Here is a 15,542-nt window from a genome sequence, read left to right as displayed (position 1 = left end):
GTTTCATCTTGGAAAAGAGGCAACTGGGGTGTATGGAAGGGGGATATTGTAGAGGTCTACAAAATCATGGATGGTGTGTAGAAAGTGAATAAGGAAGTATTATTTACCCCTTCAGATAACAAGAACCAGGGCATGTTGTGAAGGCCAAAACTGTAACAGGGTTTAAAAAAGAATTAGATAAGTTCAGAGAGGATAGCTCCATCAATGACTATTAGCAAAGATGGTCAGGGATGCAATCCTATCCTCTTAGTGTCCCTAGTTTCTTACTGCCAAAGGCTGGCAGTGTATGACATGGATGGATCTCTCCATAATTGCTTTGTTCTGTTAATTCCTTCTGAATCATCTGATATTGGCCGCTCTTGGAAGTCAGGATACTGGGCTAGGTGGACCATTAGTCTGACCTAGTATGACGGTTTTTATAACTTCTCCTAACATAATATTAGACTGTGGAAGATGAGAGTTAAACTAAGCCAGTAGTTGGCTCATGTACAGAGTTAATATAACTTTGGCAGTAATTGCCAGAAATGCATGTTAATCTTGGACTCCAGCATTACAGTTGCAGATGTGCTTCTTGTGTAAATAGCTGAGATGTATCATTTTGTAAACACATTTCTCTGAGGATGGGTCATTTTTTGCTCTTAGTCTACGAATTGGGTAGCCAGAATACAATGGATTGTAGTATTTACACAACCATGCATTTTGCCCTTATTCACAATTAGTTTTTTTTTCTACTGCTGTTAGAGTTAAAAATTACTTTGTATATTACAGAAATATTTTGCATGAGAGAAGATCAGTTGCTTAAATAATATATTGATACTAAATTTCCTGTTTTTCCCTTTTAGTGTGTCCGACCTTAAACATGCAATCCAAACCAAGTATAAGATTGCCATTCAGCACCAGGTGCTGGTTGTCAATGGAGGGGAGTGTATGGCAGCAGACAGAAGAGTCTGTAGTTACAGTGCTGGAACAGTAAGTGTATGCTATAGTATCTCTCTTTGTCCCCTTACAAAACAAAGTGTTGAGAAGAAGCGAGAGTTATAGCTTTCTAGTGATGTGTGGGGTTTTTGGAGGGGGGCGGGGTGAGGGTTATGTATTTTTTTTTTTTCTGAAGAATTTTTTTGTTTGTTCTTGGCTTTTCATATCAGGAAATGAGTGGTTTTACATATAATTCTCTTGGATGCAATACTCATATAATTTGCCATGAATAGTTATGTAAGTTATGCTGTTTTCAGAACATGCTAGTGCAATTAGTTGATTGGATTATGTGCATGTTTTGTTTTCTCAAAGTTCTTTATGAAGATATTTTTATTTTAATATAGGACACAAACCCAATTTTCCTGTTTAACAAAGAGATGATCTTATGTGAACGCCCACCAGCTATTCCCAAAACCACATTTTCAGCAGAGAATGAGATGGAATTAAAAGTTGAAGAATCTCTCATGATGCCTGCGGTGTTTCACACAGTAGCTTCGCGGACACAACTTGCTGTGGTAAGTTATATTTGAATCCTTGAGAATTTAGTGGATTTAATACTAATCAGAATAATTCCATGTCACATCAATAATAACTCCAGGCTAGTCGTCAATTTGAGTTGATTCAAAAAGCGGTATATGCATCATATCGGTGTTGGCAGTTTTTCGGATGCCTCAGTTTCGTGTTTGGATGTACTGAAGTGTGCTAAGGTCTTCTGTATCTTGATGTTGCTTGAAGAAACTTCAGAGCATCTCAGCATAAATTGTAATTGTAATGGCATCCCCAGGGTGCAACCTGGAACTGGGGTTCTGCTATACCCCCTTAACTCTTCTGCCTGGGCTATCTCTCACAATGCTTTGCTAGTGACAAGCAGCAAACCTCTCCAGGAGCTGCTGTCACTCAGCACAACAGCATGTGGAGTCCCACACCCAGCTAGATTGCATGAATGCTCCCAAAGCCACTCACGAATCACATAGAGGCACCAGCCAGTTCTTCCCAGCCTTGCACCCCTGGACTGATCGCCCTTGGTCAGAAGTCTGAACAGTGTAAGTTTATTACTCTGCCTGCCCCTCTCCCTCAATATGGAGAGAACATGCACCAGCCTTTGTACCTGAGCTGAGATTTCCCACGCACTTAGAATCATAGACTTAAGGTCAGAAGGAACCATTATGATCATCTAATCTGACCTGCACAACGCAGGCCACAGAATCTCACCAACCCACTCCTGTAACAAACCCCTAACCTATGTGTGAGCTATTGAAGTCCTCAAATTGTGGTTTAAAGACTTCAAGGTGCAGAGAATCCTCCAGCAAGTGACCCGTGCCCCACGCTGCAGAGGAAGGCGAAAAAACCCCAGGGCCTCTGCCAATCTGCCCCGGAGGAAAATTCCTTCCTGACCCCAAATATGGCAATCAGCTAAACCTGAGCATGTAGGCAAGACTCATCAGCCAGACACCCAGGAAAGAATTCTCTTTAGTAACTCAGATCCCATCCCATCACAGGCCATTGGGCATATTTACCGCTAATAGTCAAAAATCAATTAATTGCCAAAATTAGGCTATCCCATCATACCATCCCCTCCATAAACTTATCAAGCTTATCTTGAAGCCAGATATGTCTTTTGCCTTCACTGCTCCCCTTGGAAGGCTGTTCCAGAACTTCACTCCTCTGATGGTTAGAAATCTTTGTCTAATTTCAAGTCTAAACTTCCTGATGGCCAGTTTATATCCATTTGTTCTTGTGTCCACATTGGTACTGAGCTTAAATAATTCCTCTCCCTCCCTGGTATTTATCTCTCTGATATATTTATAGAGAGCAATCATATCTCCCCTCAGCCGCCTTTTGGTTAGGCTAAACAAGCTGAGCTCTTTGAGTCTCCTTTCATAAGACAGGTTTTCCATTCCTTGGATCATCCTAATAGCCCTTCTCTGTACCTGTTCCAGTTTGAATTCATCCTTCTTAAACATGGGAGACCAGAACTGCACACAGTATTCCAGATGTGGTCTCACCAGTGCCTTGAATAATGGTACTAACACCTCCTTGCCTGATGCATCCCAAGACCACATTAGCTTTTTTCATGGCCATACCACATTGGCGGCTCATAGTCATCCTGTGATCAACCAATACTCCAAGGTCCTTCTCCTCCTCTGTTACTTCCAACTGACACGTCCCCAGCTTATAACAAAAATTCTTGTTATTACTCCTTAAATGCATGACCTTGTGCTTTTCACTATTAAATTTCAAACAAATCACACAGTTTTTTAGATAAAATTGTCCGAATTAGCTGGGGGTTCGTTCAAGCTTGGTATTGAGTGAGGAAAAGACAGGCAGGACCAGGGTAACACTGAAAAGCCAGGTGGCTGCGTTTATTTAGGGAAAGGTTACAACTTGGGCCGGGGAAGGAGGCAATTTCCAACTGGGACTCAGGTAAACAATGCAAACAAATTTAAACCAATAACAATGTGCTGTAAACTGCTCGCCACACCACACTAGATAGTCAGACACACCAATCACACAGAGGGGAATCAGGTTCGTCAGGGCGGTGCCCGGTGCAAACACAGAAAAGAGACCCACAGGCCACTGCCTCAGCCACCCTTGCTTTCACACAGAGGGTAAACCCAGAGTGTGGTGCGGCTGCAGCTGGGCAGATTCCACTCACTCAGACCGCGGGGACTGGACCCCCTTGGTCAGCTATTCTCTAAGTAGAGACAGCTCCCAAGTTTAACCACACACACTAGACACAGACGGAGCAGTGATTCATTCACAACAACAATTCTGCATTTAACAATTTAATAACAACTGGAACAATTATACATCCTAGCTAGGCAAATATGCAAATGTACAATCCTGAGCAGCACTTGGTATTAAGTTAGGGAGGGGAAAAAATAAGGGGCTAGCTAAACTGACTGTCAGAAATCAAAAAGTAAATACCGCACTCCAGGAGCAGCTGACCAGCAGAACAGACACCAGGAGCATGATGAGGCGACTGGGACCAAGTACAAAGCGAGAAATCCAAAAACCAAAAAATAGATCCAAAAGATAAATCCACAAGATAACAAATCCAAAACGACACGACACGAGCTAGCTATATCGGGAGGAGACCCTGGCTGAAAGGTTGATCGGGCCCTTCAGCTGACACGCGGATACTCCACACTACGAGCTAGCTATAACGGGAGGAGACCCTGGCCAAAAGGTTGATCAGGCCCTTTAGCTAACACGCGGACACTCCACCAAAAAAAAAAGATGGTCAAGACAAGATTTTTTGGGGGGAAACCTAGTTTTATCGAAAGGTCTCACTCCCTTGTGTCAGTCTCTGATTGGCTCCCTGGTTCCCCCTCCCTCCAGGTTTCGAGCTGTTGCCACCCCACGTCGGAAGGATTTGCACACGGCACACTGGGGTATCTGGGCAGACTTAGGTCTCTGTATACAGTACTCTGGAGTTGCTAGGCAGAACTAGCCAGACCTCCAGATGACCGGGCCCAAAAAGAGCGGGAAAATGCACACAGCACCAAAATGTTGCACACGACACCACAAGTTGCTGGGCAGGATCAGGTCTTTGCACACGGCACTAGCCCGACCCTTAGATGACCCAGAAAACAAAACAGAAAAGCATACACAACCAGTGTTGCTGGGCAGGATAGCATCTCTGCCCTCTCCTGTGCAACAAGAACCTGGTCCAAGATGGAGGCTGCCTTGTCCTTTTAACAGGACAAGATGGCCGTGGACCGACAATTGGCCATACAGAGCCATAACTATGCATCGGATTGCGACAAAAATATAAAAAAGATTTATTACGGAAAGAGATTTTAAATAAGAAGTGGTAGGCATCAGAGGTCAGAGATAGTTACCAAAGAAAATAAAAGATAATCGCACAATCTAAACTTTAAACCTTATGACACTAGGTAGTATTTAGCAAGCAATTTTCTCACCCCACTGCATGTTACAGTTCTTAATATACGGGTCTCTCTTGAGCCTGGACCAGTTTCCTCAGTTGAAGTTTTTGTCTTCTCAGCATTCTTGTTGCTTCAAGCATTGCGAGGGGGGGCAGAGAAAGGCCAAGGCAAGATGCCACTGTTTCTTAAACCCTCAGTCCATGTGTCTAGAAGACACTTGCCCAGACATGTCCTGGCGGGCTTTGCTGAATCAATAGGTTGAGCAATCCTCCTGGTGTGGACTTGTGCAACTGAGTCATAGGGCTTGGCTACACTTGAGAGTTACAGTGCTGGTGGTGGCTTTACAGCGCTGTAACTTACTCCCCGTCCACACTGGCAAGGCACTTATAGTGCTGTATCTCCCTGGCTACAGTGCTGCATGTACTCCATCTGGACGAGAGGAATAAAGAGAACTGGGGTGCCAGTGTAAACAGTGATTAATTTTATTACGCTGTAACTGACCTCCGGAACCTTCCCATAATGCTTTTAAGTAAAGATAACACTCTTTGTTTTGTTGTGATGCCTCTCTTTGTTTTGTTGTGAACTCGGGGGAGCTGCTTATCTAAAAAAACAAACACAGCTCCTGTTTGCAGTGAATGAGCAGAGGCAGGGGGATCCCTTTGGAATGTCCATAGCTAGTATTTGCTTGAGGAGAGAAGCAGCACGGCGGGCGGGAGTGGGGGGGGGTGTCCATTTCGGAGCAGCTGCTTATCTGGTCTGTGAGGAAAAAACAAAGAAGGCTATTTTCATTTAGTGAATGAGAGAGGGGTGGGGAAAGGGGTCAGAACTTGCAAGGCAGGGAGCTGACACAGTGTCAGCTCCAAAAATCCACTCTCTCTGTCTCCCCCATGCTCCCTGTCACACTCCACCCCACCCCCCTCTTTTGAAAAGCATGTTGCAGCCACTTGAACGCTGGGATAGCTGCCCATAATGCACTACTCCCAGCACCGCGGCAAATGTGGCCACACTGCAGTGCTGGTAGCGGTCAGTGTGGCCACACTGCAGCACTTTCCCTGCACAGCTGTACGAAGACAGCTTTAACTCCCAGCATTGTACAGCTGCAAGTGTAGCCAAACCCATAGAGTTAAGCAGTCCCCATTGTGCGGTGTTTGGGCAACTGTCCATTTAATTGTAAATCCTTTGATTGCAGCTCGTCTGCTAATTAATGGTTATTGAACACCCTTCTGGATGGGAGTCCTTTGTATGTCTCTAGCAAACTTGCAGCATATTTCAGTAACAACCATACAGCAAAATCTCGTAACTTCATACTCATTAATGATGTACATATTTGCACAGAACAGTGGGTTTCAACAGATCATGACCTTTCATATGATATCTTACATGGCATGTTTAGTATAAAATATCACAACGATATATGAGTGATTAATATGGGGGTTACAGGATGCCATTTTGCGGTGCATGTGTCACGGTAATAGAGCTTTCAGGAAACATTTTTGTGGATTCATGGTATTTGCTAAATGTATGCTGCTGGTATGGACACTAAAACTTCTCTGGTTGTTTGAGCCTTAATGCCTTTTGCTTTATTTTCAACATGCTTAGTCTATCTCAGCTTGAGGACAGGATAATTTACCAGTTGTTTTGCAAATATTATTAAACCAAATAGAATCATGGTCGATACAGTTTTAAAAATTGTACTTTTCCAATCTCCTATCTAAGTTTTGGAAGGTTTAAAAAAATAAGCCTCATTTCCCAAAAGTTTGTATAGATCTTGGTTCTTTAGTTACTTGTCTTTGAGTGCTAGTTTTCCACTTACATACTAAAACACTCTGAGTTCCATTTGAATCTCTCTAAATTAGTGTATTTGTATAGATAGGAAGTGAATGTTTCCTACAATAAAGGCATCTACAGATGAAGTACATGGTATAGATAACAGTGTAGACTAGGTTCAGGAATGTGGAACACTGCATTCAGTACCTGGACTGATTGCTTCTCTTCAGACTAGCAGAGGTTAAATGAAAATGAAGGCAATATAGAAGTGAGCCAAATGATAAAAATGTTAGTCATCTTCATTGTACATGGGTAACTGTTGAAGTCTTCAAACATTGGATGATATTTTGTACCACATGTAATAGGCAAGTCCAACTTGATACATAATGGTAATACAAATCCTTTTTTTTCAGTAGGATTTTAATAGACTATCTGTCTTGGAACTAAAATGTTCACTCAGTTCTGATGACTGACGCATCTGATGCACTCAAAAATAAAATTTGTTAACTGTTTTATAAATAAAAGTGCTAAATATGACACAACAGTATTGTGATGGGGAGGGACTCAGCATCGCAGCGCCTCCTGCTGGCCGTTATGGGAATTAGCGCTTGACTTGCCAGTTCGCCTTCAGCTAGAGGTGTCATGCCACTCTTTGGATCTGCGTCACTTCCCAAACTGCAGCCTCTTCTTCTGAGCATGGTCCTCTGGCTGTGCCCCCACTCCGGTATCTCCCCCCTTCCGGGGGACCGGTAGTCCTTAGTACCCCCCACTTGCCTCAGCGACCTACTGCAGTCCAAGGTCCAGCCCCTCTCCTCAGGGGAAATCTGCAGTCTAGATACTGGCCACTTTCCTCATTGGCAAGTGGAGTGCAAGGGAGGGTGGGAGAGGAGGGACCCAGGCACGCCTGCTACTCTGGGTCTCAACCCAGGGACCCTATAACCGCAGCCACCTGCTGCCCTCCTCCAACCTGCTTCCTATTTTCCCTGAGCCACTTCCCCAGTAGCTTTTGCACCCTCTCAGCCCTTGTAGCAAGGCATCAGCCAGCAGCTCACCCTCCCACTCTGCTGCCCCTGCCGAGCACTGCTCTATCTATGGCACTTCTTTAGGCAGCCAGTCCTCCTCCCTTGCCCTCCAGTGAGAGACTCCTTTCAGCTCTGCTGAGCAGCCCTTTATATATGGCCCTCACTGGCCCTGATTTGCTGCTTCAGCAAGGCTTGCTCCTGTTGGTGGGCTCAATAAGCCCTTTTCTGATTAGTGGGTTCGAGCTGCCTCCCTGGTGTTGCTTTTAACCCCTTCTTCTCTCTGTGTGGGGCAGTATTAATAGGAATTGTGTTGGCAATGTGCTGGGCTTGATGCACTCCCCAGTGTGGAGGGCAGTTTCTTCCCTTGCCTGCTAATTTTGTCAAACAAGGAACAACTTTTTAAATTGGCTTTAATAACCTGACTTTCATGTGTCCTTAGAAGACATGGACAAATCTTTGATCTAATGGGCCCAAACTTATCTCTAACATTTTGGGGATGGAGAAGAGAATAAAGTGTTCTTACCCCCACATGCACATTACTTTCTCACTCTAAGTTTGGAGAGGAGATTTCCCATCTCCCTGGGGGAGGAAGGTGGTTTAATGCAGTGGTATTCCAACCTTTATTAAGCTCAACATCCCCTTGTAAACCTTGATAGGTGGTTGCGACCCAGAGACCACCCCCCAGAGAGGCCCCCTGACCCAATTTTCCACAGCCCTCCAGTGGCCCCTTGGGGTGGGAAGGACTCAGAACTAAGATTATAGATGCTCTGAACAGAGATGAATAGCTACGGAATGCCCCACTTGCAACTGGCAGAGGTGAGCCAACACAGACCACCAAAAAAAACCCCATAGCAGCCCCCAAGTACATGGGGCCTTGAGTGTGAGGGGTGGGATTTGGGGGTCTTGGATTGTAATGCAGAAGGATTTGAGAGTTTGAAAGTTTTGGGGAAGGATTTGCAGGGCAGAAGGGTCCAATGAGGGGTGGCAAGCCAATAGTCTCCACCCCCACCCCCCGCCAAACACAGACCCCATTCATGGTCTATGTGGGGCAGGATATGGTTGGATTTGGGGGTCTGTGGGGAATATATTGGGGGGCAGAAGGAGCTGGGGGGTGCAGTGAGGGAAGATTTTGGGGGCTTGGGAGGTGAGATGGGGGGAATTCATGTCTGTGGGCTACGGGTACATGGGGGTCTGAGCTGGTGGGTCAAGGTAGGGTATGGAAGGTAGGGTCATCTGGCTGTTGGGCGTAAGGGTACACGGTGGGGGTTACTTACTGGAGAATATGACACCAACCGCTCCCTCACATCTCATATCCTGTATGACTGGTTGGGATTGGCTCCCTGCTCTGACCATTGCAACCTCTGGGGTCTGAGCACTGCTCAGGTGTGGCCTAGCCTAAGCACCATGTACGCATATTTGGCCCGGGGAGCTGGCTGGGCCAAATATATGTGCATGGTGTTGCAACCTGGTGCATACGGTCACAGGGCTATTCACCCAGATTTACCCGTCTGCTACCGTCTCCTCCCTCCGCACCCTCCCATCATGATGGAGGGTCAGCTGAGCCAAACCTCAATGGTACTGTGACCCTATGCATCAGGTCTCAATGCCCAGAGCAGGGAGATGACATCAGTCAGCCCCGCAACTCTTTGATTCGTTCTAGTGACCCAGAAACTCTAGTTTACTGGATAGGTCTGTAGACTAGGACAATGATGGTTCTTTGGAGCAACATGGAGGGATTTGGAAAAAAGGTTGGAGAAAAGTGGGGATGTGACTATTAAGATGTGTATCCCAGTATCTCTGTGGGGAGGGTTATGGAATGATTGCACCTATGCTCCAGTCTGGGGGTCAGCAGCCTTTCGGAAGTGGTGTGCCGAGTCTTCATTTATTCACTCTAATTTAAGGTTTTGCGTGCCAGTAATACATTTTAATATTTTTAGAAAGTCTTTTTCTATAAGTCTATAAAATATAACTAAACTATTGTTGTATGTAAAGTAAATGAGGTTTTTAAAATGTTTAAGAAGCTTCATTTAAAATTAAACTAAAATGCAGAACCCCTCTGACCGCTGGCCAGGACCCAGGCAGTGTGAGTGCCACTGAAAATCAGCTTTCGTGCCACCTTTGGCACGCATTCCATAGGTTGCCTACCCCTGCTCCACATCCTGGGAGTAATGAGGATTCCTGGGTCAGCCACAAATTTCCAGTGTGACCATGGGCAACTCACTTAATCTACCCTGTACCTCAGTTCCCCCATCCATAAGAAAGTAGATAATATTTCTGTACCTCACGGGGTTGTTGTGAGGATAAAATTTATGAATTGTAAGGTGCTCAAGTAATATAAGGGCTATATAACATACTTGAATATTTATGGAGACAACCAGACTGACATCCATATAGCTTTCTCCCTGACTTTGATTGGCACTGTGTAAGGTGGGTAATAAGGTCAAGGACTGTAGTAATTACGATGTCTTCACGTCCTTGCCTTACACAGGAGGGAACTGGACCCAGGATATGGAGCAGCAAGTGGAGAGCTGAGTTCCCCATCCCTTTTCCTCCAAGTTTCCTCCCCTCTATAAGCAGTTCTTTGAGTTCTAGTCTGGAGCTGTGCTTTCTGTTTTTTTAACTTTGATAATGAACCACACTACATAGTTAGTGTGTGTTGCTTAAGGCTCTGTTTCTTCTGGACAGAACCTTACATTGTGAGAATCTGCTGGGTTGAGTATAGAAAATGAATGTGATTATAATTTTAATAAAAATCAGTCAGATTATTTTTTCTTTAATCTGAAGGAGATACTAACATCCTATGACAGTGTGTGCAATTTTTTATTTACTGCACTCCCTTATTTTTATCCATAAACACATGTAGATCCTATTCAGAACTGTTAGTTACTGTTGGCAAGTATTCTAACTTGTAGGAAATCACATATCTCAGAATGCCTCTTTTGGGTCCTGATCACCTATTTTAAGGATCCCAGAAGGATGAGCATATGCTGTGTGTGGTATGCCTTTTCATGGCAGTCTTCTGCCAGTCAGCAATAAAGGGGTAAAATGGTGTGGTTACTTATCTGATGCCATGTTGCTGCTTTGCTTTGCAAAAGAAGCATATCCGTAAAATGCAAGGAATTCTTCAAATTATTCCAGATTAAAAAAAAGTTTAGAATTTAAAGAGAGCATTGTGCTGGGACTTAGAATCTGGGTCTTGTATTTCCAGCTCTGTCACTAGCCTTGTGGGTGACCTAGGGCAAGTCATTTCACTGCCCAGTGCCTCAGTTTCCCCCTGTGTAATATGAAGATAATACCTTCTTTGTAAACTGCTTTGAGATCTAGGGATGAAAAGCACTGTATGAGAGCTAGGTGGTAGTATTATTAAAGGGGAAATTAATAAACTGTCATACCCCTTCTCCACAGTTAATTTTGTCCTATAGTTTGTCTTTGGATATTATAGGCTTGTGTATTGGACAGCTCATGAAACACATCAGCAAGATCTGTCTCTTGGGAAAATCCTGTAATTCACTCTGTGATTGGAAGATCATAAGTATAATAAAACCATGGTGACTGCTGCATGATAGTACAGCCCTCAGAGAGATTGTGAAGGAGGATTCTCTAACTTTGTACTCTTCAGAGTACTTTTTCATGGTGTCTGTTTTGAAGCAACATAAAGAGGAATTCAAGAACAAATGGGGGTGGGGCGTGGGGAGAGTGGAAATGTTACTAGTCACTGTATCTCAGCATCTTCTGTCTTTACATAATTGTCTGACCCCACTCTAGTCTGATTTGAATAACTTCCTGAACATGTGAAAATGTAAACAGATAAAAATAGAAAAATGCTTAAAAGTAAACACTGATATTATCTGCCGAAGTTAATGTATTCTACCAAGCTTAAATAAAAGGAAATACCTTGCCAAAATTTAAAAAGGCCAGTGGGAAACTGCCAAACACATACTTTAGGGGTAGACCAAGCCCCTCAGTACAATGGGAAGAATAACAGTATGAAAAGTGTTACAAAATATCAGTTCACTGTTCTCTCCCCATTAAGAGGCAGTTCTCTTCACCTGAGAGATGCAGTGCAGGTCCTGAGGTTCCAAATGGTGAGGCATCCTGATCTTTACCCAAGAAGAGCCCTCCTATTCATTTAAGAAGTGTTCAGTGACTTTGCTCTCTCAAGAGGGTTTCTTTAACTAGAAGTCCTTTATGGACAATAACCTGGGTTTTGAAAGCGTAAAGGTCCAAAATCCTCAAATATAAGCAGCCTTAAGAAAGAGAGTCCCTTCCTGAAGATCAAAGATGCCAAGAAGAAATCACCTCCACACCATAAGACTTCCTGGACAACTGAAGGGTGAGATAAATCCCACTTCGCTCTAAACCATAGGAAGATTTAAAAGTCAGAATTTGTTAAGATTCCAGAGAATTTCTGTGCTTCGAGGAAAGCTAGAATTTGGCCTTCAAGATTCTAGAAAGGCAGTATTTTTGCTCTTCAACTCCCTTGTAGTTGAGATTCTTGTTCTGTAAATCCAGACCATTGTTCTTGATTCTTTGAAATTCCAAATTAATAAACTGAAGATATCCTGATTCAAACTAAATACCAAGAAAGATTATTCTAGAAGTAGGAAAGAAATAAAGCCTTTAGCAGCCTTAATATTTGAAATCTTTTCCTAAGAATCATAAGTGGATGGAGTTACATGGCTTAAACCTAATGTATTGTAGCTTAGTACTTGTGCCTAAATTCAGTCATTTGTTCTTCATCTACAGAACACTGTAATCAGGAGGAAATAATATTTGCATTTTGTGTCTTAAGGATGATCTAACAGTTACCAGTTTACTAAAGCTTTTTGCTGTTGCTTAAAAAGCTGGTCTTGAGATCATAACTATACATTTAAAAATCTGGAACTATACTGTAAGATCTCTGTGAAAATTCAGTATTTGATGGTTAAACTTTGTTATGTTGTCTTTGTCTTTGACTCAGTTCCTAACGTCAAAGGCTACTGAAAACTAGCAACTTTCTTAAATCACTGTTCTGCTCTGCAAGGGTGTATAAAAATCAATGATTTAAAAAAAAATCAGATTTTTTTTTGTTTAAATAGAATTTTTAAATTTAAATTAAATCTATTTCAAATTTAATTTGAAATTGACAACTTATGTTAAGGCCTAACTTGTTATCTGTTAAAATAATTTAAATTAAATACCAGATAAACAACAGTACATATTTGTTTCTAATTTTTAAGGAAAATCAAACCACTGAACTGCTGGAAGTCATTGGCTAAGCATCTGGAGCCAGAGTTCAAACGCTAAATTTTATTTTTATTTTTATTGTATTTTTTTTTTTACAGCAATCACCACTTTTGCAAGTGCAGAGAGAATATTTTCTTAATTTCAGTTTATTTAACTAGTTCATTTCAATGACTAGGTCACGTAAAGTGCAGAAACCCATTGGGAACTGAAAAACCAAGAAAGTTTGTCATCCCTGTCCCCCCCCACCCCCTTTAGGAAAAAACAAAAATTTACAAACACAAAACACAGTTAAAATCAGTTACACCTCTACCCCGATATAACGCGACCCGATATAACACAAATTCAGATATAACGTGGTAAAGCAGTGCTCCGGAGGGGGGCGGGGGGCTGTGCACTCCAGCGGATCAAAGCAAGTTCGATATAACGCAGTTTCACCTATAACACGGTAAGATTTTTTTTGGCTCCCGAGGACAGAGTTATATCGGGGTAGAGGTGTATTTAAATCAAGGTTTCCTGCTTGCTGATTTAAATCACGATTGAAATTGGTGATTTAAATTACTTTGATTTAAACACACTGTTTTCTTCTCTATATTCTACACATTTACACCCCCCCCCGTGATGTCTTTGTATGTGTGAGAATTACCTTCTCATGAGAGAAGCATCCTCAGATCCCTTTGTCTTGTAACATTACACTGTGAGTGAGTAATTTCGAAATCTCCCTTCTGCCCTTATTTGAGTGTTATAAATTTAAGAATATTTTACACTAACTTTAATTGTGATGTGTGTTTCTAACTAGAGTTATGTAGTGTGTTAATACATTGCACGCCAAACTAGCCTTATCTCTATACTTCTTGTAGTAACTTAATAAGTTCCTGTTTTACCTTTTGTCTGTTTCAAATACCTAAAGCAATATATTTCTTGATATTTCTGTTACAGGGTTTACCCATTGGTGGATGTCATTACCTTCAATAATCTCTCAGATTACATCTACACTGCAAAAATAAATAAATAACAAACAAATAAAAAAGCCTTATGGCAGCGAATCACAGAGCTCAGGTCAACTAACTTGGGCTTGCAAGGCTCACGCTATGGGGCTAAAAATAGCTGTGTAGACATTGCTGCTTGAGTTGGAGCCAGGCTCTGAAGGGTGATCAGTTGGGTCTCAGAGCCTGGGTTGCAGCCCAAGTGGAACATCTACACTGCTGTTTTTATCCCCATAGCATGTGCCTGGGTCAATTGACCTGACCGCTGAGACTTGCTACTGTGATGTGTTGTGTGTTTGATTTTTTTTTTTTTTCAGTGTAGATGTGCCCTCAGAGAGCTCTCTTTCTTTTGTTAATTAACTCAAACACCAGTATCTCCCTGCTATACAGTGTCTGCATATCGATTCTCTAAAGACTGTTCCCCTAAGCCTGCTTGATTCAACTTCAGAAAGTAATTTGATTAACCAATATGATAAAACTGAACTCTCACGATTGTAAAATTGTCTAACTCCACCAAACCCAAAGCTAGTTTATTCACCCTGTATTATTGTAACAGTCACAATGTATGTGGTTATTATATCTTTGCTTTCCATGTTGTCATAGGACACATTCTTAGCTGAAGTATACTACCTGAATACTGCTTATTTTGGAGCTGTAGTGGTCATATGACTGTGGATTTGCCCTAACAATCATGTTTAGTCCTCAGAATACTATTTCCTTAAGACAGAAGTAAGAGACGTAGTAATGGTTTTGCTAAATTTTAAGTTGATGCTACTTACAATTACATTGTCATATACAACCTATCTAGTTTAATCCTAATTCATTTGTTAGTTTAAAAGTTTTGATGTCAAGTTGAATTCTAGTTGTTGTAAATTAGTTAAACTGATGTTATACTTGGTTGTGTGATACTGTTTCTTTAAGTTTAGCTGTTGAATTATGTTAATAATGCTTAGCTGCTCATTAATCTTAATTAGGGTAAATGACCTTTTGATGCTGTTAGTGTCCTAAGGAATTAAGTGAAATCATTGTGGTTGATGCACATAGCTTTTTTAATTTTACACTCAATTTTTTGGTATAGTCAAGTCAATATAGTTAATCAACCTTGCTTTGTATTTTAGAATTTCATGTTTAGTTAAGATGTTGCTTTAAAATATTGCTACATTACATCACTCATTTTATGTACCTTTCTTTTTATATACTTTACTCATTTGCATAGTTCCTCTTGTCATTTTTAGTTGCTTAAACATTTTGTTTATTTCAAAGTCAAATTCAGTTGTTTGTTTTATGGGCATACCTTAATGTATAGGAAAAAAGAGTACTTGGTAAATTTTATGAGTGCATTTTCTGAGTGCATTTTCATTGATAACCATAATCAGTAATTCAATATTTTGATTTGGTTTTCCTGAACTAGTTTTGTGAAAATCCAATTAATACATCCATCTAATTAACTCTTGCTTCCAATTATAAATTTTAATAATTGTTTTTCTTTTGGTAATGTTACTTTGAAAATTACCTGGTGTCCAACCCCTTGCTATACCACAATGCCTACGAATTTGTATCTGAGATTTTGATATGGAGGATTCCTAGCATTTCCTTTCCTTTTTCCATCCAATTCTCATTCTGCTTCACTAAAACCTGTTTACTGAGCTATCTGAAATAATTGTTCAAAATCAGAATGA

General features: G+C 41.7%; 1 protein-coding gene across 4 annotated transcripts in view; it reads left to right on the top strand.

The window, feature by feature from the left end:
• Positions 1–15,542, top strand: part of RB1CC1 (RB1 inducible coiled-coil 1) — a 172,336-nt gene that overhangs the window by 29,619 nt on the left and 127,175 nt on the right. For 2 of the 4 annotated variants that reach the window (XM_039522880.1, XM_039522879.1), the window contains exons 4-5: positions 843–969; positions 1,320–1,490. In XM_039522880.1, the coding sequence (XP_039378814.1) occupies positions 843–969; positions 1,320–1,490 (298 nt within the window). Of the gene's footprint in view, positions 1–842; positions 970–1,319; positions 1,491–15,542 lie in introns of those variants that run through there. The other 2 variants (XM_039522881.1, XM_039522882.1) reach the window with 2 other exon arrangements.

Source organism: Mauremys reevesii, linkage group 2 (assembly GCF_016161935.1).
Source record: "Mauremys reevesii isolate NIE-2019 linkage group 2, ASM1616193v1, whole genome shotgun sequence".
In the NCBI taxonomy this organism is placed as follows: Eukaryota; Metazoa; Chordata; order Testudines; family Geoemydidae; genus Mauremys; species Mauremys reevesii.
Note: the sequence above shows the minus strand (reverse complement) of the source record. Positions and strands in the feature narration are given on the sequence as shown.